The sequence below is a fragment of the Stegodyphus dumicola genome, chromosome 5 (assembly GCF_044657685.1).
Source record: "Stegodyphus dumicola isolate Sdum_Otavi_A_Nest chromosome 5, ASM4465768v1".
Classification (NCBI taxonomy): domain Eukaryota; kingdom Metazoa; phylum Arthropoda; class Arachnida; order Araneae; family Eresidae; genus Stegodyphus; species Stegodyphus dumicola.
The window spans coordinates 166749888-166774063 of NC_140772.1; the positions used below are offsets into that span (position 1 = coordinate 166749888).

At 31.7% G+C, this 24176-nt stretch overlaps 1 protein-coding gene across 1 annotated transcript in view; it reads right to left on the reverse strand.

Annotated features, from left to right (window-relative positions):
* LOC118183490 (ferric reductase 1-like) overlaps positions 1–23829 on the reverse strand; it is a 33267-nt gene extending 9438 nt beyond the window's left edge. The window contains exon 1 of the mRNA XM_035353053.2: positions 23261–23829. Within this exon, the coding sequence (XP_035208944.1) occupies positions 23261–23507 (247 nt within the window). The 5' untranslated portion in view covers positions 23508–23829. The remainder of the gene's footprint in view (positions 1–23260) is intronic.
* Positions 23830–24176: the final 347 nt, after the last annotated feature.

Sequence of the window (24176 nt, forward strand, 5' to 3'; positions counted from 1 at the left end):
TGGTCTGATGTGAATTCTGAGCGAATTCGGCGGGGCGGCAATCGGTATTCTACGAAATGCAATATGATTCCCGTTATAATGACTACCAAATAAATAACATGTAAAATGTCTGAAAATAGTCACCTCTTTGGCATGAAGAGTGAATAAAATTCTATCAATTTCCACGGCAATGAGACCCTCTTCTTCAGACGCAGAACTTTCTTTTTAAAAAAATCAGAAAAAATCCTGAAGAAGTGTGACCTGTTTCTGATCGCAGTAGAAATTTATAAAGTTCTGTTCAAAATCTACGTCAGAATAAGGTTGCTATTTTGCCTAATTTTGAATTTTACATTAGTGTGTTTCTCTTCCAGTTACATATAAAGAGTTTACTTATTAATATGAATGCTTGATTAACATTTTCCATCTTTAATCCATCTAATTCCATCTTTAATCTTGCTCCATTTTAAGTTTTACTTTAAGCAAAGCATCCATTTTAAGTTTTACTTAAAATGGATGCTTTGATTAAAGTAAAACTGTATTTATTTTTCTATTAAAGTTTATGATAGATGGTTGGTTTTGAAACAGAGAAATTATGTCCTTAAAAGAAATACTTTCACCCAATAAAAATCATTTCTTAAAGAACAGTTTTTACTCTTATTTCATTCATAACACCTATCTGTGCTCAAATTTGCATAATCTTTTTTCCTGGAGTAATTTTTCACTTCGACTATTACACTTCAATAGCAAAATATTATTCGTTTTACTTTCTAATTTATTCAAAGAATGCGTTAACTACGCAAACTTTCATTCATTTAAAATTTCTACGATAGATAAACCAAACTCATTTATAAAAAAGTCCTTCCACAGCAGGAATCGTGAGAAATGTCTAACCCTAGAGCTGACCTCTGTTTATTTTCTGTAATAGGAGGCCTCAGTTAAATCTTTTCTGAAGGATTCACAAGTCAAAGAACAGGTTCCTTGACAGTACTAGGCTGAGAAGCTGAACATTAGTTGAATAGTTGAGGCCGTTCAATGTAATTGTTATCTGTAATTGAGAAGTCAGTCTTTAGTTACTAGAATGATGTTTGAAACTAGAAAATTCTTATTCTTCATGCCTCTTGTGAAGAGAAAAATGAACTCATTTTGGGTGACTAATAGGCATTTATGAGTGTATGTCATTTCAGACTTAGTAGTGTGAATTTCAATTTCCGTTCCGGTCAGATGAAATGTTAAGTAATTACATTAATCTTTGGTTTAAAAGGGTGGGAGCTCTTTTGCGTACAATTTCGATAGAGTTTTAAGCTGCAACTTAATACTTACCACAACGGCATATATGTCATGCTTGTTTAATATGGAAAACCTAAAAGTAAACTGAGCAGAGTAAAGGTTATATAGTAATTGATAAGAAGATGAAAATTCCTAATGTCTAAAATTTTCAATAAAATTTAGTAATTAAAATATCTAGTTCGTTCAAAGGAGGCACATTAATAAACAAAAACAAGTTTTATGAAAAAGTAAAAATAATTTGAAAGGTTTCAGATTTTAACAGGCTTGTTAAGGTGTTTTACTCTTTCGCTGAGCTCGCAATCGACCACTCTGCTGTTACATTCACTTCTGCTAACCCGCTTTTTTGAGGGTCTTTTCAGCTTTATTACTAAGCATCGTTTTCTTCGCACTTATGCCACATACAGCTGAACAACTCAAAATCACACACACACAAAAAAAAAAAAAAAAAATTAAATGCATAGAAGTATATGCTTAAAATTCCTGATGCAGTGTTAAGTGTTGGCATATATTTTTATATTTTTTTCACTCTTTTTATTATTAATATTTTATATGTTAATTTTATTCATTAACTATCACGTTCTTCTCACTTACATAAAATTCAATTCAACAGAAAAATACCTCTAAACTTCCCGACAGAATTTTAGAGGTTACCACATATAATTTTATATTGGCTACCTAAAAAATACAGCCATACACACAGCCAGCCGTCTAAAATATTTATCTTAAGTAGAAAAAGTATATAATGATTTTATAATGAGTTCTCTTAGTGCAATTTCATAAAAATATTGAATATTTCTAATTAGACACCTCATGATTTTCTATGCTTATTTGAAACAATCACATTAAAAGATATAAAAATATTCTGAAGAATTGCCTTTATTGCTGTTAAATCGTTTAGTTTACTACTCAGTAACCTTCCATATCAAAATTGAAAGTATCTTAGGCTTTTCTGAATTTCAAAACGATGGCGCGTGGGAGATAAAAGTAATTTATTTCCGGCCACGGCAACACATTGCTTTCATAGAGCCGAGTTTGTTAATTAAATTTGAAAGATAAATATCTTACATTTTTCCAAATGGCAACAGTCTCGTGCGGTGAAGATAAAAATTTCCTAGTACTCGCTTTCAAATCGTCTAGTTTTTTTTAATCAAAAATTCATTAAACTTTTGCAAAATATGAAATAAATAATAAAACAAATTCGAAGTTCAAAATTTGGGCTTCGAGGTGTACATGTTAGGGTGAAGGACTATGTTATTCAAAATTTGATGGCTCTAGATACCGTCGTTTCTCCACAATCCGAGAAACATACATACATACATATATACAATAAAACAGATTATTCATTATTCAATTTATTTGTTTGGTGGCAATGATTTGAAAAGTGATACACCGTTTATAGTAAACCAATGCAAAATCCTATTTCGAGACTGATAGACCTTTTTGGGATAATAACAAATGTTTATTTCCAATTTTTTGAGCAAATAGCGAAAAACAAGATAGGATACAAAATAAATGTGCTAAAGGTTAGGAGGCCCTGTGCTAAAGGTTAGAATGAAAGCGAATAAACGCATTTTAAAATTTTCTTCGGTTTTCTAAAAATGTTTTAAAGATCCAAAAATTCACAAATTTCAGTTATTTTTAGATCACATTTCATGACTTAGTGCATTCAGGGAGCAAGGCATGCGGAAAGGAGAGAGAAAATACCTTGCAATCTTAACAATTAATTATGAATTAAACTATCAATAATATGGGAAATGGATAATAGAGAGAAGTTTTAGTAATAAATATAGGAATTACAAAGAAATATGTCTCGCTTCAATGAAGTAATTTTCCTATCATGACCGAGTGAAAAAAAACGACTTTATAGTATTAAATGGTAAATGGTGATTAAAGAAAGTTCTGTGATGGTAACTGTAAGAATATTTTTAGGTTATTCTCTCGTTTTAAGCATCTTTCGAGTTCAATGTCTTTTTAGCACTAGTAATTTTCCAGTCTTTTAAAGTCTCATTTGTTCTGATTTTTTTTTAAAAAAGTTTTTTTGTTGATTTGTTGTTGTTGGAAGTTTCAACAAGCAAATATTCTCTAAATGTCACGCTTACTGGTTTCTAATGAGATAATTTAGTTTCCCTTCTTTTTTTATTTCCTTAATTAAGAAAGGCCTTTTCTTGAAAAATCTTTCACTGTTTGGTTTAGCTAAATATTTCAAATAAAAACCGAAAATAGTCATATAACATGGAGGAAGAGGACCTTACAAATCGCTTAATAAGAAAATATGCAATTTTTTTCCTCTTTTTTTCTTTCTTTCTTTATTTTCCAAATTTACTCGAGCACCAAAATCTTGGATAGAATACATTTAAAGACTGGAAATAACAGTAGAACGCCACATGTGCGAAATAAAGGAAGATAACCCATTTGAAATTACACAAGGTAAGTATTTTTCTCTACATACATGAAAAATAATACCATTAAAAATAGTACGAGAAATAAAATAATACCATTAAAAATAACTATAAAGAAAACATAATACCAGAAAAATATTCTCTGTATAGATAAAAAATAAAATATATGTTTTATTTTTTATCTATACATTTATTAAGGGTAAATGTTTTATTTTTTATCTATACAGAGAATATTATCAGTGTTTTGATACGCGTCTACAAATGATTATCAGTGTTTTGAAGCAAAATAACTTTATTTTCTTTTGATATATAGGAACTATAAATGCACAAAAGAAAAGAACAGCTGTTCAAATTTTGTGAAATATGCACTAAAAAGTTTAATGGCGGCAACCTTAATGATACGACTGACTATAAACCTTCCAAACCCCCGATTCTTAACGTTGTTAGTGATCGGAACCCTCTGAAAAAAGTTTCTCTTTTTTTTTATTTCGGTCGAATGGAAATGGATCCTGTACCCATCTTCGAATTCTGCTAATATTTCCATTGGTTGTGTGTCCATGAAATGATTCACTAAATTGGTCAGAAGTGTATTTCAATTCCAGGTATAATTATTATTTTCTCATTTTCCCTAATGAATAAATCAAGCGAGTAAAATTTACAAAATTCTCATTTACGGCCTAACGTTTCCAGATTTTAAATTATCAATAAAAGAAGACAATTTTTCATAATTTGTGATATGTTCTTACCAGATTCTCGCAATGTTGTATATAGTTCATTCCTGATGGCTAAATATATCTGCTAAATAGGACAGTCGAGGTATTGCTCCTTCTTTTTCAAATGCTTTAACTAAATAGTAATTATGTTTAAAAAGAAGCAGTATAATTTCCTCGCGCAATTTAAAACTCTGCGGTCCTTGAATAGTTACTGTACTTTGGTGTGATAAAGTAGTGCAGTATGAGCACGATGATTAAATAATTATATTACTGTTATAATTTACTGCATTTATTGCAGCAGTTAAAAGTTATTTTAAATTCTTTGGCAAAGCTTTCAATGTAAGTGCATGAAGGTGCAACATGAATTGCGTTATTGTAACTTGCGGTTTTTCTATAAAGAAAAAATCCGGAAAATTTGTCCATCACTGCATCAAATACATTTATAGTGTTTGATGTTAATAAAAGGAGTATTTCATATGACTGTAAACATAAAACCCTTTTGTTATCAATTCAAGTATCTCAAAAATTCTTCATTTCTTTTTTCTTACCTACAAATACCAACAATAGATTGCAATTATCAACATCAGATGAATTGTCTAGTTCAATACTTCTTTTTAGAGAACTGCTTTGATGTCGTCTACGATTTGCATTAAAATATCAGCACTGAGATTGTGAATGCGCTGTGTCTGCGTATCCAAGCCAACGCGGACTTTACGTAAGATTTCACAATGTCGATTAAGAATTAATTTTTAATGGACGTAGGGAAGATTGATGCGTTTTGAACAAATACTAGTATTTTTAGGGCATAAAGGGAAAGTACCCAAAGTAAAATTAAGAATATTTAATATAAGAGGCTATTGTTAATTAAAATTAGCAGTTTTCTGTCATATTTTTTATCTTATATACATATATATTAATATTTTTAATATTTATATGTAAGATACAACAAAATACGATAGCTGCTTTAAAAATAACTGGCGAGCTCAAAATTAGCATTCTAGATTATGTGATCTCCTCTTAAATTCATCTATTCTCCTAAATTCGAGATTTTTGAATGTAATGTAATGCTATTGTAAAAGGGCAACTAAATATTAACTAATTATAGCTTGTCTCTAGAATCTCACCTACTCCGATATAAATACCTCTGCCGAGCTAATTACGTCATTATTCTGCTAGCGTCTACATCGCTAATACCTTCGCGTCTCTAAAATGCTTGCCTCTTAATTTTACAAAACCAATGTACATAGCAATTTATCATGTTTCCTTATGATTGAATCATAGAAATGTATCGAATTTCATTATGATTGGATAAATATCTACGGAGAGGATTTTATATGTGTGGAAATAAAGACTGGAAATTCTTCAAGTTCATGTTTTGTTATTTTCATCTGTAAGCCTTCAGCATAAGCCACAACTACTGCAATCTGATTACTCTTCCATGCTTCAAAAATATCACATATATTGCTATAGTAATCTACACTGTTTCCAAAAGTTAAGCAACAAACGGAAAACTTATGATAACTCAAAAAGTATGTAAGTAAATTGGACGAAACTTGGTGATCGTATTTTATTACATCACATGTAATTTTAAAAACACGAGAAAAAATGATACATAGAATATTTACACTTACCAATATCAACAGGAGCATAAAATCTCCTAAATTCGAACATACAAACTAAATATATGAAAATTTCCCAATAGCGAATATGATCATCCAGAACAGCAACATAAGCCTGACAGCGATGTATTGTGCTGTTTATAATGTTTTCAATGAGCTGCGCAGAATATACTGCCCATTGCCAGTGAGCTGCAAAGAAAGCAATAGAGGCAGTTCTCAGTCAAAACATCATTCTAGCCATTCCGTTTATCTTATTCAAGAATTCGTCTCTGCAACCTCTGAGCATAGGGAGTTCCATGTGGCAGCACATACACGTCTGTGCACCCATCTCAAAATACTCTCCTTATGCAAGAATACTTCCTCCTGTTTGTATCCCTTTACCGTATGTTAGTGGAAAATATTGAGTGTTTGCTTCTCTGTATATGTAAACATGTCAAGGATCACTCTGTTAAGCAAAGCGAGACTCCCTATGCTCATTGACCAGAATAGACCTCCACTGATTTTTCAATCCCATTTACATGATTACATGCCCAATTCGAATGCTCCCTGGGGTGGTGAGAGGTAAACGGGAAGCACAATGCCGATCGCCTAGCATGTAAATCTCTTTCGTGCAGCCTTCTATACTTTGTCGCGACTGAAAACGTTATTTTTATAGTAGGAATAAGTTAGGATCTAAGCTGACATAGAGTTGTAGGCTTATTGCGACGTAGTCGCAATTAACGATCATCTGCAGAAGTGGTAAGTCTTGATCTACCTTTGGTAAATTTGTGAGAGGCTGACCCATCAATTAGAAATTGGTTCCACAACCGATTTACCACGGAACGGTCGACATTTAGCCATCTTTCTTAGTCAAACGGTCGTTGATCTGCTTATACTTAGCCTACAAAGCAATTCTGCTGACAAATGTCGCTTCGAACTCATTATTGATTTTACACTCATTACTCATTTACTCTCTTTACTTTTACTGGAACGCTTTTTTTACATTTTTGCTTAGACTATCTCCAAATTTTTTAATATACTGTCGTTCAATTAATTGCGATTCCCTTCTAAACAGTTGATTTTAAGCTGCATCTTTTTTACAAAAAGGTATGGCAGCTCCATTTTTTTGCACAATACTCTCACACATACTCTATAGACACCGATGATACATTCTCAATGATCGATGCAGATTGCTTTCATTTGTAACATACCTAAATTTCTCAACAATTTGCAATCGAGTAATTTTACTCGATTTATTGCAATTTTTTAATTTCTTGTTTAGCTTTTGGGAATCAGTGCAGTTGGAACTCTATTTAATTCTATTTTACTGGCTTTTTCATACCTCTTATGCAAGATAGTTGTATTTTAAATTATGTAGGTTGTTTTATATGCTTTGCTTTCTGTAAGTTATTATTCCGATGATTTTCTAATTCAGCTTTCATATTAGTTTTTATTACTTGCTTTTAAATTTTTTCATATATTTTTCAATGAATCGGAAAGAAAGATCTTTAACCTAATGAAATTTCATTTGATAACGTTATTAAAAAGCAACTAGAAACAGAGGTAAATTCTAATTCAGAAAGTAAGGTAAATTGTTGTCAGGTGTTGTCAGGTAAATTGTTGAAAATTTTAGTCAAAAATCTCTGAGTCTTATTCATAAAGCTCTGCCCAATTACATGGTTTACATCCAAATTTGAAAAGTAAATGTGAGAGAAAAATGAAACTGACTCGAAGGCTGAAAAGAATATTGGCAAGAATATGTTACTAAATAGAAAAGCAACTTCAGTTTAAAAGAAAATAAACTTGCTCCTATACGTTTTGAAATATCAGTAGGTTTGGTGACACGAACATTACATTAGAACGGATTAAAAGCTTGTAGGCTAAGGAAAAGGTCGAAATTAATCTTCTTTGGCTAAATGGTAATGCACCGAGCTTGGAAAACTTAAAGAATTGAATATTACAGAATAAAAAAAATCAATAAAATACTTATTCATATTTTACTCCCCTTCGAATGATTACTACTTCCGTTTTACTACTTTTATTTTTTTCTTTCCTTAAAAGATATGTTTTAATATGCCTGTATACACTCTTTTGCAAAAACAATCGAAGCACGATTTTTGCGATCGTGACGAAATTTGGTATGCAAAAACATCTTGATCGAGCATGCAAATGATCAAAGTTTCAAGATAAATGAACAGGAATTGCGATCATAGCGCGCATTTCTAGTGCGCAATTCGCAAAGTATAAAACCAATAACAGAAACAGATTTTTTTTTTGTTGCTGCCATTGTAATTCTGTAAAGAAGCAACTAGAGATGGCATTACGACGATATCGAAGACCATACAGACAACTAAACGACTTCGAACGTGGTCGCATTGTAGAGTTGCGTGAAGCTGGGCGGTCATACCGAGCAATAGGCCACCACTTGCAGCGAACATACACTGCTGTGCAAAGATGTTGGCAGCAATGGTTGCTACAAGGAAAATGCCAACGAAATGAAGGCTCTGGAAGGCCAGGGAGCAAAAATGCGAGGCAAGATAGGATGATTGTTCGCCAGGCCCGAACCGTCCCAACGGTATCATTGTCGACTAGTCAACGCACTACAGCCACGTCTATACCTCCCGTGGTACCGTCCACCATTTTACAGCGCTTGTCTGAGGAGGGGGTTACACGCACAGAGACCTTTAAGACGTTTGCCTTCGACTCCACAACATCAGCGGAGTCGTCTGGAGTGGTGTCGCAGCCGATCACCATAGCTGCCATCAGACTGGCATCGTATAGTGTTCAGCGATGAATCCCACTTCACTCTTGAAGCAGATGAGCACCGTGTTCGTGTCTGGAGAGGACGGGGTAAGCGGTTCCAATCATCCTTTGTTTCACAAAGGCATACAGCCATAACCCCTGGTGTGGTGGTGTGGGGTGCTATTTCTTATGACAGCAGGTCATCTTTAGTCATCCTCCGTATATCTTTGACTGCTCAAAGATATGTTGATACCAATCTGCGGCCGGTTGCATTACCCTTCATGGCCCGTTATCCTGGGGCCATTTTCCAACAAGATAATGCCAGGCCACATACCGCTCGCATATCTCTGGACTGTCTTCGTGCGGTTAATACTCTTCCTTGCCCAACAAGATCATCAGACCTTTCACCAATCGAGCATGTCTGGGACATGGTAGGCCGCCAGATTCGGGCACCAGAAAATATCGTAGATCTGGAGCGACAACTGATGAATGTCGGGCAGAATATATCGCAGGATTACATTAGGAACCTCTGCCATTCCTTGCCTCGACGATTTCAAGCATACATTGCTGCCAGGGGCGGTTCGACCAACTACTAATTTGAGGACTCAGTGGGTGACTGTGAGCCGTGAACAGGTACTATGACCTTGATTTTTTAATCATTTTATTATCTGTGTATGAGCTATACACATATTCAGTTTCATCAAAAACAACCACTTTCTTCATGGTGCTTTGATTTTTTTGCAAAAGAGTGTATTTCCACAGTAAAAATCAGAGAAATATGATTAATTATTTTTATATATTTTTGGAGATGATTTGGTTGTCTGTATTAATGAAAAATACCATAACATATTCGTAGGTAACCAAGAAGTGTCTTTAGGGTACAGAATCCTTTCAACAGGCCGGAAAGCATCCAGTATCAGTACAGGTCTGAAACTTGGTAAATATTAAGATTTAGGAAAGTTCTATAATGCAAAATGTATACGAGGATAAGAATGATATAGCAGTATTTTAAAAGCACGATTTTATCCTCAAAAATGAGATTGATATTCTGGTGAAACTATGGTATCTCATTTCATGCATAATAGTTCACTATCCCATAAGCAAAGAATGATTCTGACATTAGAGCTTAAAAAGTAGGAACGCATTAGCTAAAAAAAGTAATAATATTTAAAAACATTGTCCTGCTCAGGAAATAATCCATGTATAAGTCCAGCTAAAAATCTGTCATCAATTGTTTTTTATTAAAAAAAAAAAAAAAAAAAAACCTTTGAAGTGGAATTTATCTGAAGTCTATTGTCTATTCAGATGCGATCTTATGACATGAACACTAAAAAGAATACAAATTCTTAATAAACGAGTGCGTCTGTTAAGCGTACCAAAATACTCAGAAAAACAAGAGATTTCAGGACTCGCATTTTTCTTAAATTTCAATACATAGAATGGTATCTATTGGAGAGCAACCATCTTACACACTGTCATGGGCTTGTGAAACAAAAGAGAGTTTAAATAGCTAAGTTAAGAAACTGACATTTCAACACTTACCACACCTAAGTTTCACTGAGAGTTGAATTTCCTAGTACTATTGACAAGCTTGTCTTGTATTGGATTCCTCTGATTACGGCATAGCGCACTCAGTTATCTGGTTAATGAAAGGGGTGTCTGCTTGAAGGTTATACGAAGACTCTCATGTCAGGACCTTAGCTGGCATTTTAACATGGATCGAACTACCAGTTCTCAGTAATTTTGTCCACTAGACTAATAATTTAGTTACTATTCACAAATGTTTACATTTTCATTTTGAAGAGCCAATAAACAATCATAGACGCATTGCATGTATTTACAGTGCATATAAAATTATGTAATTTTTTTAGTTTTTCTTGCAGATCACATAAACTATTGTGTTACAGCAGCGTCTAAGGACTAATTATCAGTTGGTGTAGATTCATTGCTTTATTAAAGAAAACATAAAGATACCTGAAAGAACACTATAATCCATTTTAGTATATTTCTTACTTAATCTGCACAGTTTTTAAATAAAAGACTGTTTTTGAAAACGTTATTTAAGCAAGTTGTTTTTCACAGGTTTCACGGTTTCGGGTCTTTGTTCGACGATTAAAAATAGTATTTTCATTAAGTGAAGTCCATTAAGTGAAATCTTCTTTCTAGATCTGTTGACGAAAATTAAGTACGATTCATTACTTGATAAATAATAATGTGTATGAAATATGAAAAAATAATCTCTCTGGTTTGAATGACAACAAATATTTATATGAGGGATACGAAAATCTTGCTTTCATATAAATACTTAGAGGCAAATTTACAGTTTTAAATAGCCTAATCTGAATATAATTATTACTAATGGAGAAAAGTGCAAAAACATTAAGACAGTCAACAGCATAATGCGTGAAATTTACAGAAATACATTATTGGTCAAAGGAAAAAAAGAACGGTGTGATAGATTATTTTAGTATTAGACAAAAATAAATAGCACTTGTTGAAAAACTTAGTTAATAAAGTTAGAAACAGCCATCGAATGTTTGGAAATATTGTATTGTAGCTTTTTGACCTAATTTAAGGAAAATAACATTCAAAATCATGAAATACTGCCAGTGTTACCCGTAAGCGACAGAGAGACACACAAAGCAAGAGGACGCAGTTGGTAAAATGATTCCGATCGTGTGATCAGATGCAAGACTGCCGAAAACCTTCAATTTATAAAAATACGCATTAACTGAGAAGCGTAATGAAATGAGGTATATGCCCTGTATGTGACAATCTGAATTTTGCTTTTGTATTTCGATTACTAGAATTTCATATAATTGCAGGTGGGAATTTACTTTTCTTTATTCGCCTTCTAATCTGACAAGTTTTCTTTTATGTCCCTGACCATTCTAGCCAGATATGAAAACCCTTGCACGCCCCTTACGACCTGACGGATTAGATTGTGGCTCAGATATTCGATATACGTGCTTCGAAATACAAATGAGGAGTTACTGCATTTGGGGCACGTGTATCAAATTCCCATTGTGTGACAATAAGTCGACTTCAGAATGATCGAAAATGATATTATTTATATTCTTATGTTCTAAGCTCGAATTAAAATTCTATTCTTTTTAATTTTGCGAAGTATATGTCAGAAAATGTGATAACTTTGAATGACGTGTTTTTAAACATATATTGAATATTTTCTTCACCGAGATAAATGCCTGGCACCAGTCAAATGCTAATGGAACCATGGTCAAGCGCACATAAGGAAATTACGAAATGCAATGTTCCAAATGAAATTGAACCAGCTATCTTGATTTGAACTATTTTGAACCTAGATTCTGTCTACAGATAGAATTAAAAAAAATAATTAAAACAAATCGCACGCTAAAATGCAAATTTAATGAAAAATAATTTGTATGCTATTTGTTTTTATTTGCGAGATATTTGATATTAAATATAATCAGCTTGTTGTTATGTAGCACGCAAATAATAATTCTTTATCAGAGATAAATACTATGTTATTAATTGCATAATTGAAATAAATGAATAAAATTTACATGTTACTTTCTAAATATAAAATATCTGGGTTAAAATTGCCAAGACAAATTGTTAAGTCAATAAAAAAGAAAAAACGAAGTATTCGTGTTATGCAACAGTTCCATAGCATCTAATCAGCATTTCATTTGTCACAGAAAAATTTTTAGCTATTTTTATGCATTTCGATTATGATGTCTGTCGGTCCACAGTCGTTTACAACAGAACAGTTCTCAGACTTCAGGTTTTTATAACATTATCTCCATTTAATGTCGCTTGAATGATTTTATCGTTCGTGAACTTAAATGTCAGACTGAAATAATGGTGTCAAAATTAAAGCAAGCGACTTCTTAGAAAAAGGCATCAAAGTGAACAGTTTTCACCAGAGACAGAAAAAGTTCATTTTAAAGTATTTATTCCCATACAGGATAATTTCGTACGCTGCTGTGATACTGATCTATCACTTGAAACTTTTTGAAATTCAAACCTTGGATATATAAAATACTATTTCTTTTTGCATTTGTTAAATAGTAAGAACAGAAAGAAGAATTAAATTCTGTGTTAAAAATGTCGAACCTGAAAAAGATTCCATGGTTTAAAAATCTAGTTTCTGATTTAATTTCTAGTCCTTAACATATCCTCCAAAAATGTACTCAGCACGTACTTCCATCAAACTAGATTTAATGAAAATCTAAATGATACTAATTGATGGAAAAAGATTTTCGATTTCTAAAACACAATTCTCCAAAATGAAGAAAGATATCTTTTCTTGATCTCCTTAAATTAGGAGCTAATGACTGACCTTAGAATATTTTGAATGAAGTTGAATTTCAGAAAAACATCATAACAAACTTCTTTAGAAATTAAATGCAAAATTTACAAAGAATTAATTGATAAATTTCTGAAGCACTACTAACACTGCGAAACATATCACTTGACACTCAATTCCTGGATTCTAATCTTGATATTTTCCAGAAGTAACAGATTTTACATGAAGAACAATAACATAATTTCTGTGAGAAATGCACAGTGAAACTATGTTAAAGTGTAGTACTGTTATTCATCTTTCAAGAAGCTGTTAAAAAAGGACATTTATAATCTAAATTTTAATGCTACTACTATATTACTGTTACGCAGTTTCAGCTTTATCATCCTACTTAAATTTATTCAAAATACTACTTATATTTCAAATAGCTAAAATTTTTAATTTAAAAAAGGTAAGCACTTGGAGATATATAATTATTGTACAGCAGACAAAATAAGTATGAGTATGATCATAGCTTTCATTCCTTCCTCCATATTAAGTGAATAAAACGATTTTTTTCAAAAGGAGGGAAAAACATGCAGGCATGTTTTTTAATTCCTTTCTAATCTGAAATACCATATGATTCAGAATATTAATCAAAAGTCTATGATTTGTAAAAAAAAATTAATTCAGTGTTTGAAATATCTGCAGCAAAATACATCTTAAATTTTATTGTTTGCTGAATCGACCGTACTAGCTTTCATCGTTTTGGTAAATTTACATTTTCTTCAGTTTGTGCGAATTTTGAAAAAAGAAAAAAGAAAAGTATTTTGCTAAACATGCATCACTATAGCTAATTTCCTTCCGTATAGGATCGAGTTTTTGATATTATCTTAAAACAGCTGACACGGTAGACGTTATCTCACAGAAGCTGCGGAAGCATTTTCGACTAGAGGAAAGACTAGCAGCGTCTCAACAGGCTCTGTAGAGAACGGAACCTCCTCCAGCTATTGTGCGTTAGGATTTACATTCTTTGTGCATTTTATTTTTTATCCTTTTATTTATACGTATTTAGCTAAAAGTTTACATTAATTACCATAATAATTTGAAGTAAAAAATACTGTATTATTTTGCCCGTTCATCAAGGCGGCTACCTTCGTAAAACGCCCAATACCGTCAATTCTACAGATGGGTGATCAAGGTCTTTCATTTTAAGCTGTGCAATGATTGCAAGGTGAAAGATCTCTTTAATGGTTGATCGTAAATCCATAGTCCCAGTTCAAGAAATGAATCAAATAACATACACCTTCAGATTACGGTAATTTCTACCAAGTAATGAATTTTCATAAAATTACATGAAATTCAAATTTTCATGAGAGCTCCATTCCAGAAGAAAATTGTCAATCTGAAAAGTGGTTTTCACACACAAATCAGTCAAAAATCAAATAAATAAATGAAATAAATTTGAAGTTTAAAAAGCTCAAACACTACATTGTTTGATCTCAAAGAAATGAGCTTTAAACGAAGACAATCCCTACTGTATCTAAATCTTAACTGTTAAAAAATTATTAAATAAAACTTTCATTGGTAGGTCATCAGATTTATTTCGAATCTGGAAACGAGAAAACGGAGAAATCCCATCCTTCTATCTCCCGATTGCTAATCGGATTTGCTTCCAGTTAAACCGCGAGGGCCCATGGTAAGAAGGAGAAAACTCCTTACATTCTCACCGACTTAAAGAAAGACTGGAGAGAAAAGAACACATTCTCTAAATCACAGTAAGGACGAATTATCGTTCACCGCATTTTTGATTAGGCGCCACATCTAAAGTTATCATGCTGATTTCGTAGATGGAGACTTTAGAAATGGGAATTGCTCTTACCGAGATTTAAACTCCGGACTTCTCCATGGAATTCGATAACACTACGAAGACACTTGATAAGGAGAAAGAAAAAATCCTTACCAAATCAGCTTCAAGAATTTTAATTTTGAAAGCTCTAGCATTTGCTTCTGCATATCTGTTTTGAAAGCAAAACGGTATTAATAAAAAATATTAAAATTTAAAAAAATATATACTTTGAAGAAAAATAAATATATATGTGTGTGTATGTTTATACGCTGTGCCCATAAAATCTTTACACGCAGCTTTTATTTTCACAGCCGCTGGTCGTAGACTTATTCTTCCAATTCCAAGATGTTTTAAATGACACTGATACTCATGTTTTAACGTTTCTAAATTTCTTAATAAACACGATTAAATAAACTAAATTTTGTAACTTATAGCCACTAGTGTAGACTTATTCTTCTAATTTCAATATATTTTAAATGATACAAAAACTCATGCTTTAGCGTTTCTGAATTTCTAAATACCCGAATACAAATAAATAAACTTAATATCTAGAACACTAATTTTGTAAGATATCCGTTTTGAAAAAAACTTACTGATCAGTATTTTTCTCAACAATCTGCATTAGATTGTGTTTGTCATTTAATTTATTTAGATCAGAAAACTTTTTCTGACATTTTATTTTATTTCCGCACAAATGCACAATTTCATTCTTCAACTTGTATACGACATCCGAATATGATCTTAAACTTTAATATTATATATCTCGGTTAACTTTTGTTATGTAAGAGTCAAATCTTTTGTGTTTACTTTTTTAATTATGATTATAAAATTTTCTAAACATAACTTTAGGAACTGGCGGACTTTATAAAAAGGTAGATTTTTGTAATTTTTACAAGTTTTTTTTATTATTATTTTAATTCAAAAATTCCAAAACACGAACATTTGCATCATTTAAAACATTTCTCTGATTCGAAGTATGTGTTTACTAAAAAGGGTTGCAAAAATAAAGCCAACATAAAGATTTTTGTAGACACGGTGCAAACACATTTTATACATATATATAAGATTGCAGCCTGTATGTTACAAAAAAATTAATCATTACCATTAGATTTTGTATTTTATGCAGCCTTTTGATGCAATAAGAAACAAAAATTTTACACTCTATATATTATAATAAAATATCCCATGGGGACAATTTTCAGTAGACGACAATTTCGGAAAGTGACCAATATTTCTGAGAACATAAGTAAGTATTGGAATTATTAGTTATAATTTTCTTCTTTAAAGTAACCTGTCTCTAACCTAAGGATTCCCAGGCCTTTTCCTTACACCGACCACGTTTATTGATGGTTTTCTTCATCGAAACTATTACATTACCTCTATAATATATAGAATATTGTTATAGATTTTGTATTTAATTTGCTATTTTTAGAAGAATTATAATTAAAATTGTTTTACTACCCCGCGCAATGCAGCGAGGAGGAGTTTTACCTCGTTGAAAAATATTCAACCTGTTTCTAGTTTTCCATTTCAGTTTTGCTTTCTTCGTATTTTTTATAGTGTTTTCTTGCGTTGTGCTGCTTTATAACCCCCTTACGCCGAAAAAGTAAAAATACAGGACCACACGCATTTAATATTTAATAAATAGATATCACTTAATTGTATTCTTTTGATTTCCAGAAACTTCGAGAAATTATCAGAATGTTCTCGTGCATGATTAAAAAGCTTTAAAAAGCCAGAGCGAAACATCTCAGTTCAGTTGTTTACTTATTTGTTGTTGTTGAATGTAGCGAATTCGCGGTGAGATCGGATTAGTTTTCTCTGCGTTTGAATTGTGTTCTATTTAACGTTTTAGTAGTTTATGTGTGATATTGTGATATTGCACAAATATCTGTGAGGAAAAATTTGAACATTTTGTTTTATTTCTTGTGATAAGAATAAATTTGATTTGATTAACTTTTCATGAAACATGTGCATTCAACCTATTACGAACCCGTACGCACGCAACCATATAACATAATCATGATACAAATAATTGCGCATGCATAACTTAAAGATACTTAGATTAAGGATATATTAAAGATAATTATATTTAGGATATAGACAATGTTTTTTTTTTCGGGGGGGAACTTATTATATTTGTGTTTGATTATTTTTGGTATTATTATTATTATTAGTCATTATTATTATTTTGGCATTTTGCGTCGGACTCCTATAAATGTCGGTTCACTTTTCAAACTGTTGCCACAAAATGTTAGAGTCCTGCATTATATTTGAAGAAATTAAATAATGAAAAATCTGCATAAATGTATGTATATTTCTCGCATTGTGATAAAACAACGGTATCTATTGAGCCATCCAATTTTGAATGACGTAATCCTGCTGCGAATATGGGCAAATCCCAAATTTGAAATTTGGAATTTCTTTTATTATTGATTTCATATTTTGTAAAACTTTAACGAATTTTTGAGTAACAAACTCAACGATTTAAAAGCGAGCAATGGCAACACTCTACGGGGCAAAAAAAACCTTTTTATCTCCAGCGCGTCGAACTGTGCATCGGAAATTTTAAAGATATGCTCATTTTAAAATTATTTTGCGACATTGCTATTGAACTAAATTTTATTGATAATATATAAAATTATTTTAAAATTTAGTTTAAGTGCAAAGAACATGATATCTAATAAATAAAGGTAACAACAAAACTTTAAAAAAACGCCCCTTTGGACGTAATTTAATTAATTTTTTTTTTTTGTTATTATTATTTTTATTTTTACAAATAAAAACAAGTTTTCAGAAACAAAATCACAGATTCTAATTGCGCAAAAGTTCGGTTTTAATTAATGGAATGGCTGCGCTTCACGTATTGATGTAATTTTTTTAATATTTGGTATAAAATTGCTTAATTTAATTTTTAAATTACCTCGTTTAAAAATATTCAAACTGTTTTTTGTTTTCCATTTCAGTTTTGCGTTCTTCGTATTTTTTATAGTATTTTCTTGCGTTCTGCTGTTTTATAATCCACTTACTGAGCAATATATATATATATATATATATATATATTAAATAATTGTAGCGTATTTTTTCCGTATATTTATCTCTTATTATGATTTCTTCCTTACTACAGCTTTATACAACTTTATGTTCATAATCAATTAGTTATCAATTTTATTAATAATTATTTTTGTAGTCAATAGGATCTTATTTATGCCGATCAATTGAGGCGCATATTTGTCTGTCGACTCCTCGTTCATCAATGACCCCCCCCAGTAGTCAGTACCAACCCTGCTGGAAAACCCTGTTCAAAAAACCAACAGAGATCAAATGCATTTATCAATGCAATTTGCAAGATCCGTAATTTCAACACCAACTTAGAATGTTTCAAGTTATATACAAATCAGGAACTATATCTACAATTTTTTCGGAACTCATATAATGCTTTTATGAGATCACAGAAGTTTATCTTTTCAGAATCATTAAGAGTATCCTGGTTTCAGGATATATAATATAATTTATTACCTATATTTTAAATTTGCGAAGCAATTGTATTGACATGCACCAAATTTATTATTTCTTGTCTGCGCAAGCTCAAGTGGGTCTGTGTAGCGCAAATCAATTTCAGGTCAAAAAATGAAATGTTCCTAATTTCTATTAAAGAAGGCAAATAAATTTTGCTAGGAGGGGTGAAAAAGTGGAGGAGTCTCTACTATTCACTGAAAGACTAAATTCTGTAACCAAGTTAAACTGTTTATTTTGTAATCGGGGAAATAAAATGGTCACTTTAATTCATGAAATTCTTTAGAAAAACAAGTGATCGGCAATAAAACAAAATTTAACAGATTGATTTCAGCGAAGTAGTGTACAATAAGCAGTATGTTAATGGAATGACTAAGCTAAATATAAAAATGTAAGGTTTAAGTAGTATTTTGGAGAACGGGATACTTTGCACAGGAGATTTGTTTTTCCCATTTAAATCATTACCCCTTACAATATTTTTCAGAAAGTTAAATGTGTCATAAATTTTCCAAAACATATATTATTGCTACGTTACTTACATTTCTGTGCCTGATTCGTCATGTTATTCGTCATGTTATTTATAAATCCATGTGCCATACGTTTCCGTCAATGTGTTTCTCTTTGAAGAAGCTTTGAACAGAATGTGAACATTTATAATCGCCATCACCGGTAATCATCTTCTCTAAGACGATTACCTCAAAATAGTATAGAATTTTGGTTATTGGTTTTAGAATTGATTGTAATATGGTGTTTAGTAGCGCATTTTATTGATTATATTAAAACTATGAAATAAAGTCTAATGCTACGCTTAGACGCATTTTTATTCTAAATTGAGAGATAAATGAAAGATTTCAGACCTCTTCGGTTGTGAACAAACTCAACAACTTTCGATCTTCGTTTGGAACAAATCTATTCAGTGAAAATACATTATACCCTTCCGATGTGCTAATAACTCTGTCTTCATATAATCAAAATCAATTAAAATATTATTCATTAAAATTTTTTGTAGAACATTCTTGTAATTTATAAAATTCACTTTTATACAATCTTTAAAATTCTTTATTCGGTGAAATCTGTAACAGAGGAAATTGTACGCAATGAAATTCTGTATCATTCTCTCATAAAAAAGTGGCGTATAATTTGAACATTTATATATATAATAGGGGGACCGGAAACTAATGTCGCTTTCTTACATTAAATTCAAACGAATACATTTTTAACAAGTTTTTATTTTTAATCAATAATATAATCACCCTCGTTATCAACAACCTTTTGCAGTCTAATATGCAGATTTTCAATCCCGGACCGATAAAAATAAATTGGTCTTTGAGTAAAATATCTCGAGAGGACATTTTGGACATCATCCAATTTTCAAATTTTTTTCCCAATAAGAAAATGTTCTAGGGATCCGAATAAATGGAAATTTAATGCTGCAAGATCGGCCGAGTATGGTGAGTGAGTATGGCAGTACCTTCCACCCCAGTTCATTAATTTTTTCCAGTGTTCGTCTTGCACAGTGCGATCTTGCATTGTCGTGTTGCAGAATGACGCCTTTTCTGTTGACAACTGATATTTTTCGATTAAAGATTGGTTCCCTCCATCCAGTTGCTCACAATAAAGGTCTGCATTAACAGTTTGTCCAGGTTTCAGCAATTCAAAATGAACAATTCCGCGAATACTCCATCAAACACCCAGAAGCGTCTTTTTGGGATGTAAACCCTTTATAACCCCTATTAAAACTGCCTTTTGAGTTTTGGATTATCATATAGGACTTATTTTTTTGTCTCCACTAATCAAACGATCAAAAAAGGTTCTGTATGGTGCAGTTGAAGCAATACGTTGCATGTGATGGATAGGTTGGCTTTGTTCTTTTCGGACAGATTATGGGGACTCAAACATCTTCTTTGTTTATTTTTCCATTCTGCTTTAAATATTCTTGGATGGTCGACCAAGGTTGGTTAAGAGTGTTTGACGTGGATTTGCTTCCACTTCTGCCCTTAGCATGTTGTTGTCGACATACGCAGAAACGACATTACTTTCCGGTCCCCCTATGACATAGAATTTTTTCCATCTTTAGCAGAATAAGAAAACAAAACCTTTCTAAATATTTTTTTTTATCAGAGGATTTGTATAACTACGTAAATTTTTAATTTTTTTTTATTACTTTCACTTGACCAATATTATCACAATCTGAAAGTTTTTCTTTTTCGAATCAATTCTTAATTTGAAATCAAGTCTCTACTACCAATCGTTCAAGAAGTTTTTAACCATGAAATCTTTTGGAAACGTTTTACATAATCTGATAAGAAGATTATCTATTTTAATGTATATGTGTCATTTCATAGGAGGTGTAGGTGTGCTTAAGTTAGCATAGTGAACATAATTTAGTAGTATAATCTTGTGGTATGATTAGGAACAATCCGTTTCTCATATGTAAGGGACTATTCTCTAAATATGAGATACTCAATTCTTAAAAATGAGACACTATCATTGCATATAATTTCTCAGAGACATGGGGTATTAGAAAAAGCGACTTCATCATGAGAAACTACAAAGTTTGTTTCAGGCGCAGCCTCATTCATTCACTATTGCAACCAATTTTCATTATTTTAATTTCAAATAATTTCGAAACGATATTCTTCAGGAAAAATATTTAGAGAAATCTATAGAGTTTTAATGATTTTTTCGGTTTGCGAGTCACTGCTCTATTCGTTACCAACTACTTTTCTGTGCATTTAAACATTTTTTGAAAAACATATCTATTCCTTCTTTATTTCTTGACGTTGTTCTTAATATGTCTCAGGCTCTTTTAGTAAAGTTTGTTTTCCTTCTTTTTTTTTTTTTTTTTTTTTTTTTTTTTAATATTGCGTCGACGTAAATTTTTTGTTGTTTTTGAGTCAGTAGTAAGAAAGAGACCGTTCAAGGCGAGAAGGTGCAATGCACAAGAAATACACGGGGCTAACTATCATTTCAAAGAAAAGATACTACAGTTTTTGATACTAATGCTTAAGTGTCTTCTTTAAGACGAACGTTGCATATGCATTATGCTTGGTTGCATTGAAAAGGATCATATTAGTTACTTCCCCGTTACGAAAGCTTCTTGAATGAAAATAAAATTTTAATGTAAGGCAAAATATTTTTAAAAAAAAATGTCGATGTTTTGAAATATTTTTTTAAAATATTGTTTCCCGACAACTTTAAGAGAAGGTACCCGATGATCTGAATGAGCTCAGCATGAACAAACAAACAAAACAAAACAAAAACAGCCCAAATTCTGAAGATGAGATTATTATATAACGGCATCTCACCAGAGAACTAAAATTTTCTTTTCAAAACAAAAATGTACTGGAAACACGTTTTATATTTTTCGTTAAAGAATTATGTGGTCTGCAAAATAGTGTGTTTAGTTTTTGCGCTGATATGCTTTTTTGTTCTTTACATGCCATTAAAATGAAGTGTCAAGTCGACAAAAAAGAGCATTTTCGACACATTTTTGCGTTTGACTGAGGTACCGAAGCCGCAGAAACTGCTCGAGAAATTTGTGAAGTGTATGGCGAAACTGCGATGCCTCTTACAACAGTTAAAAATTGGTTTAAGCTGTTCAAAAAGACGGTGATTTCTACTGTCCGGGCATTGAAGAACTTGTTGAACGTAGGAAAGCAAGAGTAAAGACCAGCGGAAGAATGTAAATTGATTTGTTGTTCATTTCTTATTTATTTTTGTGAAAACCTAAACCTTTTTTTTAAAAAAAAGGTTTATGTTTTCACAGGGTAGGACCAGAACTTATAGGCTAAGCCAATCTGTAAAATCATGTCTTGAGAAAGTCTATAATCATACCTCTTCTAACTGACAGCAAAAAAACGGAAAGGGGCTAGGTGGTACCTTATGATTTCGCCATGTAAATTTCGAGTTCTGGAAATACGGACATTTCTGTCACTCATTTGCGAGAAATATTTTTTGCAGACCGCCTTTTGAACTTATTAAGAGAGAAAAATGTGTTCAAGAAAGCTATTAAAAACGTCCCTTTTGAGATGTTAAAAACCTAACAATTCTGTAGTGCCACAACATACGATACTAGAAACATCTTTAATATCAATCAGAATCATGCGGCAAATATTAAAAAAATTATCAGCTGGATAAATTTTTATAACAATTACCTTTAAATTATATAAATTAGATTTATTAGTAACAAAATAAAAACTTATGATTAAATTTCAAAAAAAGAAAAAAATAAGATATATGGCAACCGTTTGAGAACTGGCTAATTGCGATATAAGCGGATTGAAAATTATTCAAGGCAAAATTGTGTATTTGCTTCATTGCAGCGCTTGAACATGAAGCTTGTAATAAATATTTTTCGCAGACGAAGTGATTATAATTTCTACTTTCTGTAGAGGAATTTCGCGTAGAAAAAGCGCTGATATCTTTCTCGAAGTTTACATAAGTTGGTCCACAGAGATTAAAGTTGACCTATTGAATTCATCCAGTTTTGGGCACAAGTTTGTCACAGTCATTGGATTTTGTGATATTGCTTTATTATTTTCATTAAAATTCAAATATATGATGTACTAAAGCGTCAAAAATTGAAAACAAAACGTTTCACTTCTCTTAGAGCAGTATTTCGTTACGAATCGATTAAAAAAAATATAGTTCATCGAGGGCAACGAGTTTTAAAAATGCATATTTCGCGAACTCTTGCTCATTGCTGTCATTAAGTTTTTTTTCATGCATTGTAACTAATATTCGACAGAAATCAATAAAATCCCTTTTTAATCTTACCACGTATATCACGTTTGATCGTATAAATAAAAAGATAAAAAAAATGAAATTTACCATAGGAATATCATACATGATAGAGTTTAAAATTAATATATTAATAAGTTACAATAAGTTATCATTAACAGACTTACCTTTAATTTTTCTTCTTTTTGAATCGGGATAATAACTGCTCGCTGATGCGGTAAATACGTAAGGTGATTCAGAAAGTTCTCTGGGTTTTGTGTGTAAATGTCGTGGCAAAAGGGAATCACATGCTTCTACTGTAGCTCCTGAAGGGAATGTAGCACAGCCAGATACAAAAATCAACAGAATATTGATAATTATTAACGGTATTCGTTGCGTCTTCATTCTTGCTAAAAAACTCACAAAATATAGCATTGAGAGAATTGTTCCGAAGACAATTATTCTTCAAAACATGAAATGCTTTTCATGATAGTTAAATCATTATCATACTTTTAGTATTTTAAAATTTTAATTTAAAATTCATTTATAATAATAGTAGAAGAAATAATAATAATAAGCTTATTTTGTTTGTTAATTTTATGAGTAAAAAATCAAATCTTGATAAGATTTCATAGATTCTTATTTTCGAAATTGTTTTAAGAGTATGCGCACTAAAGAAGCAAAAGTTTAAATGAAGAAAACTTGAATTTTGAGCTCAGAAAATTCATTGGTCGAATACCTGCGTGCGCAACCTAACCCGGAAAAAAAGAGAGGAGGGAAAGAATGGCAAAGGAAAGTAATGCGCGCCCTCTGCTGGGATATTAGTAACAGGGAGTTTGGCATATGCATTGAATGGTTTTCCTCCCCCCGTTCTTTAAATGTCTCCAAGTTCCTTTTCTTTGAGTTACTTTCTATATCGCTCGCTAAAAGCCCGGATTTAAAGCTTGGCTTAAGTCATTAACTTTCGTTGATAGGCGTGTTGTCTTCTACTCTTGAATAAAAAACGTGTTTTGTTGTTTTGCAGCGACCTTTTTTCTTTCAGCATCGCACGTTTTTGGGTCTAGCCGACCGTGATGCCGCAAATTTGCACTATTACTTTCTTTA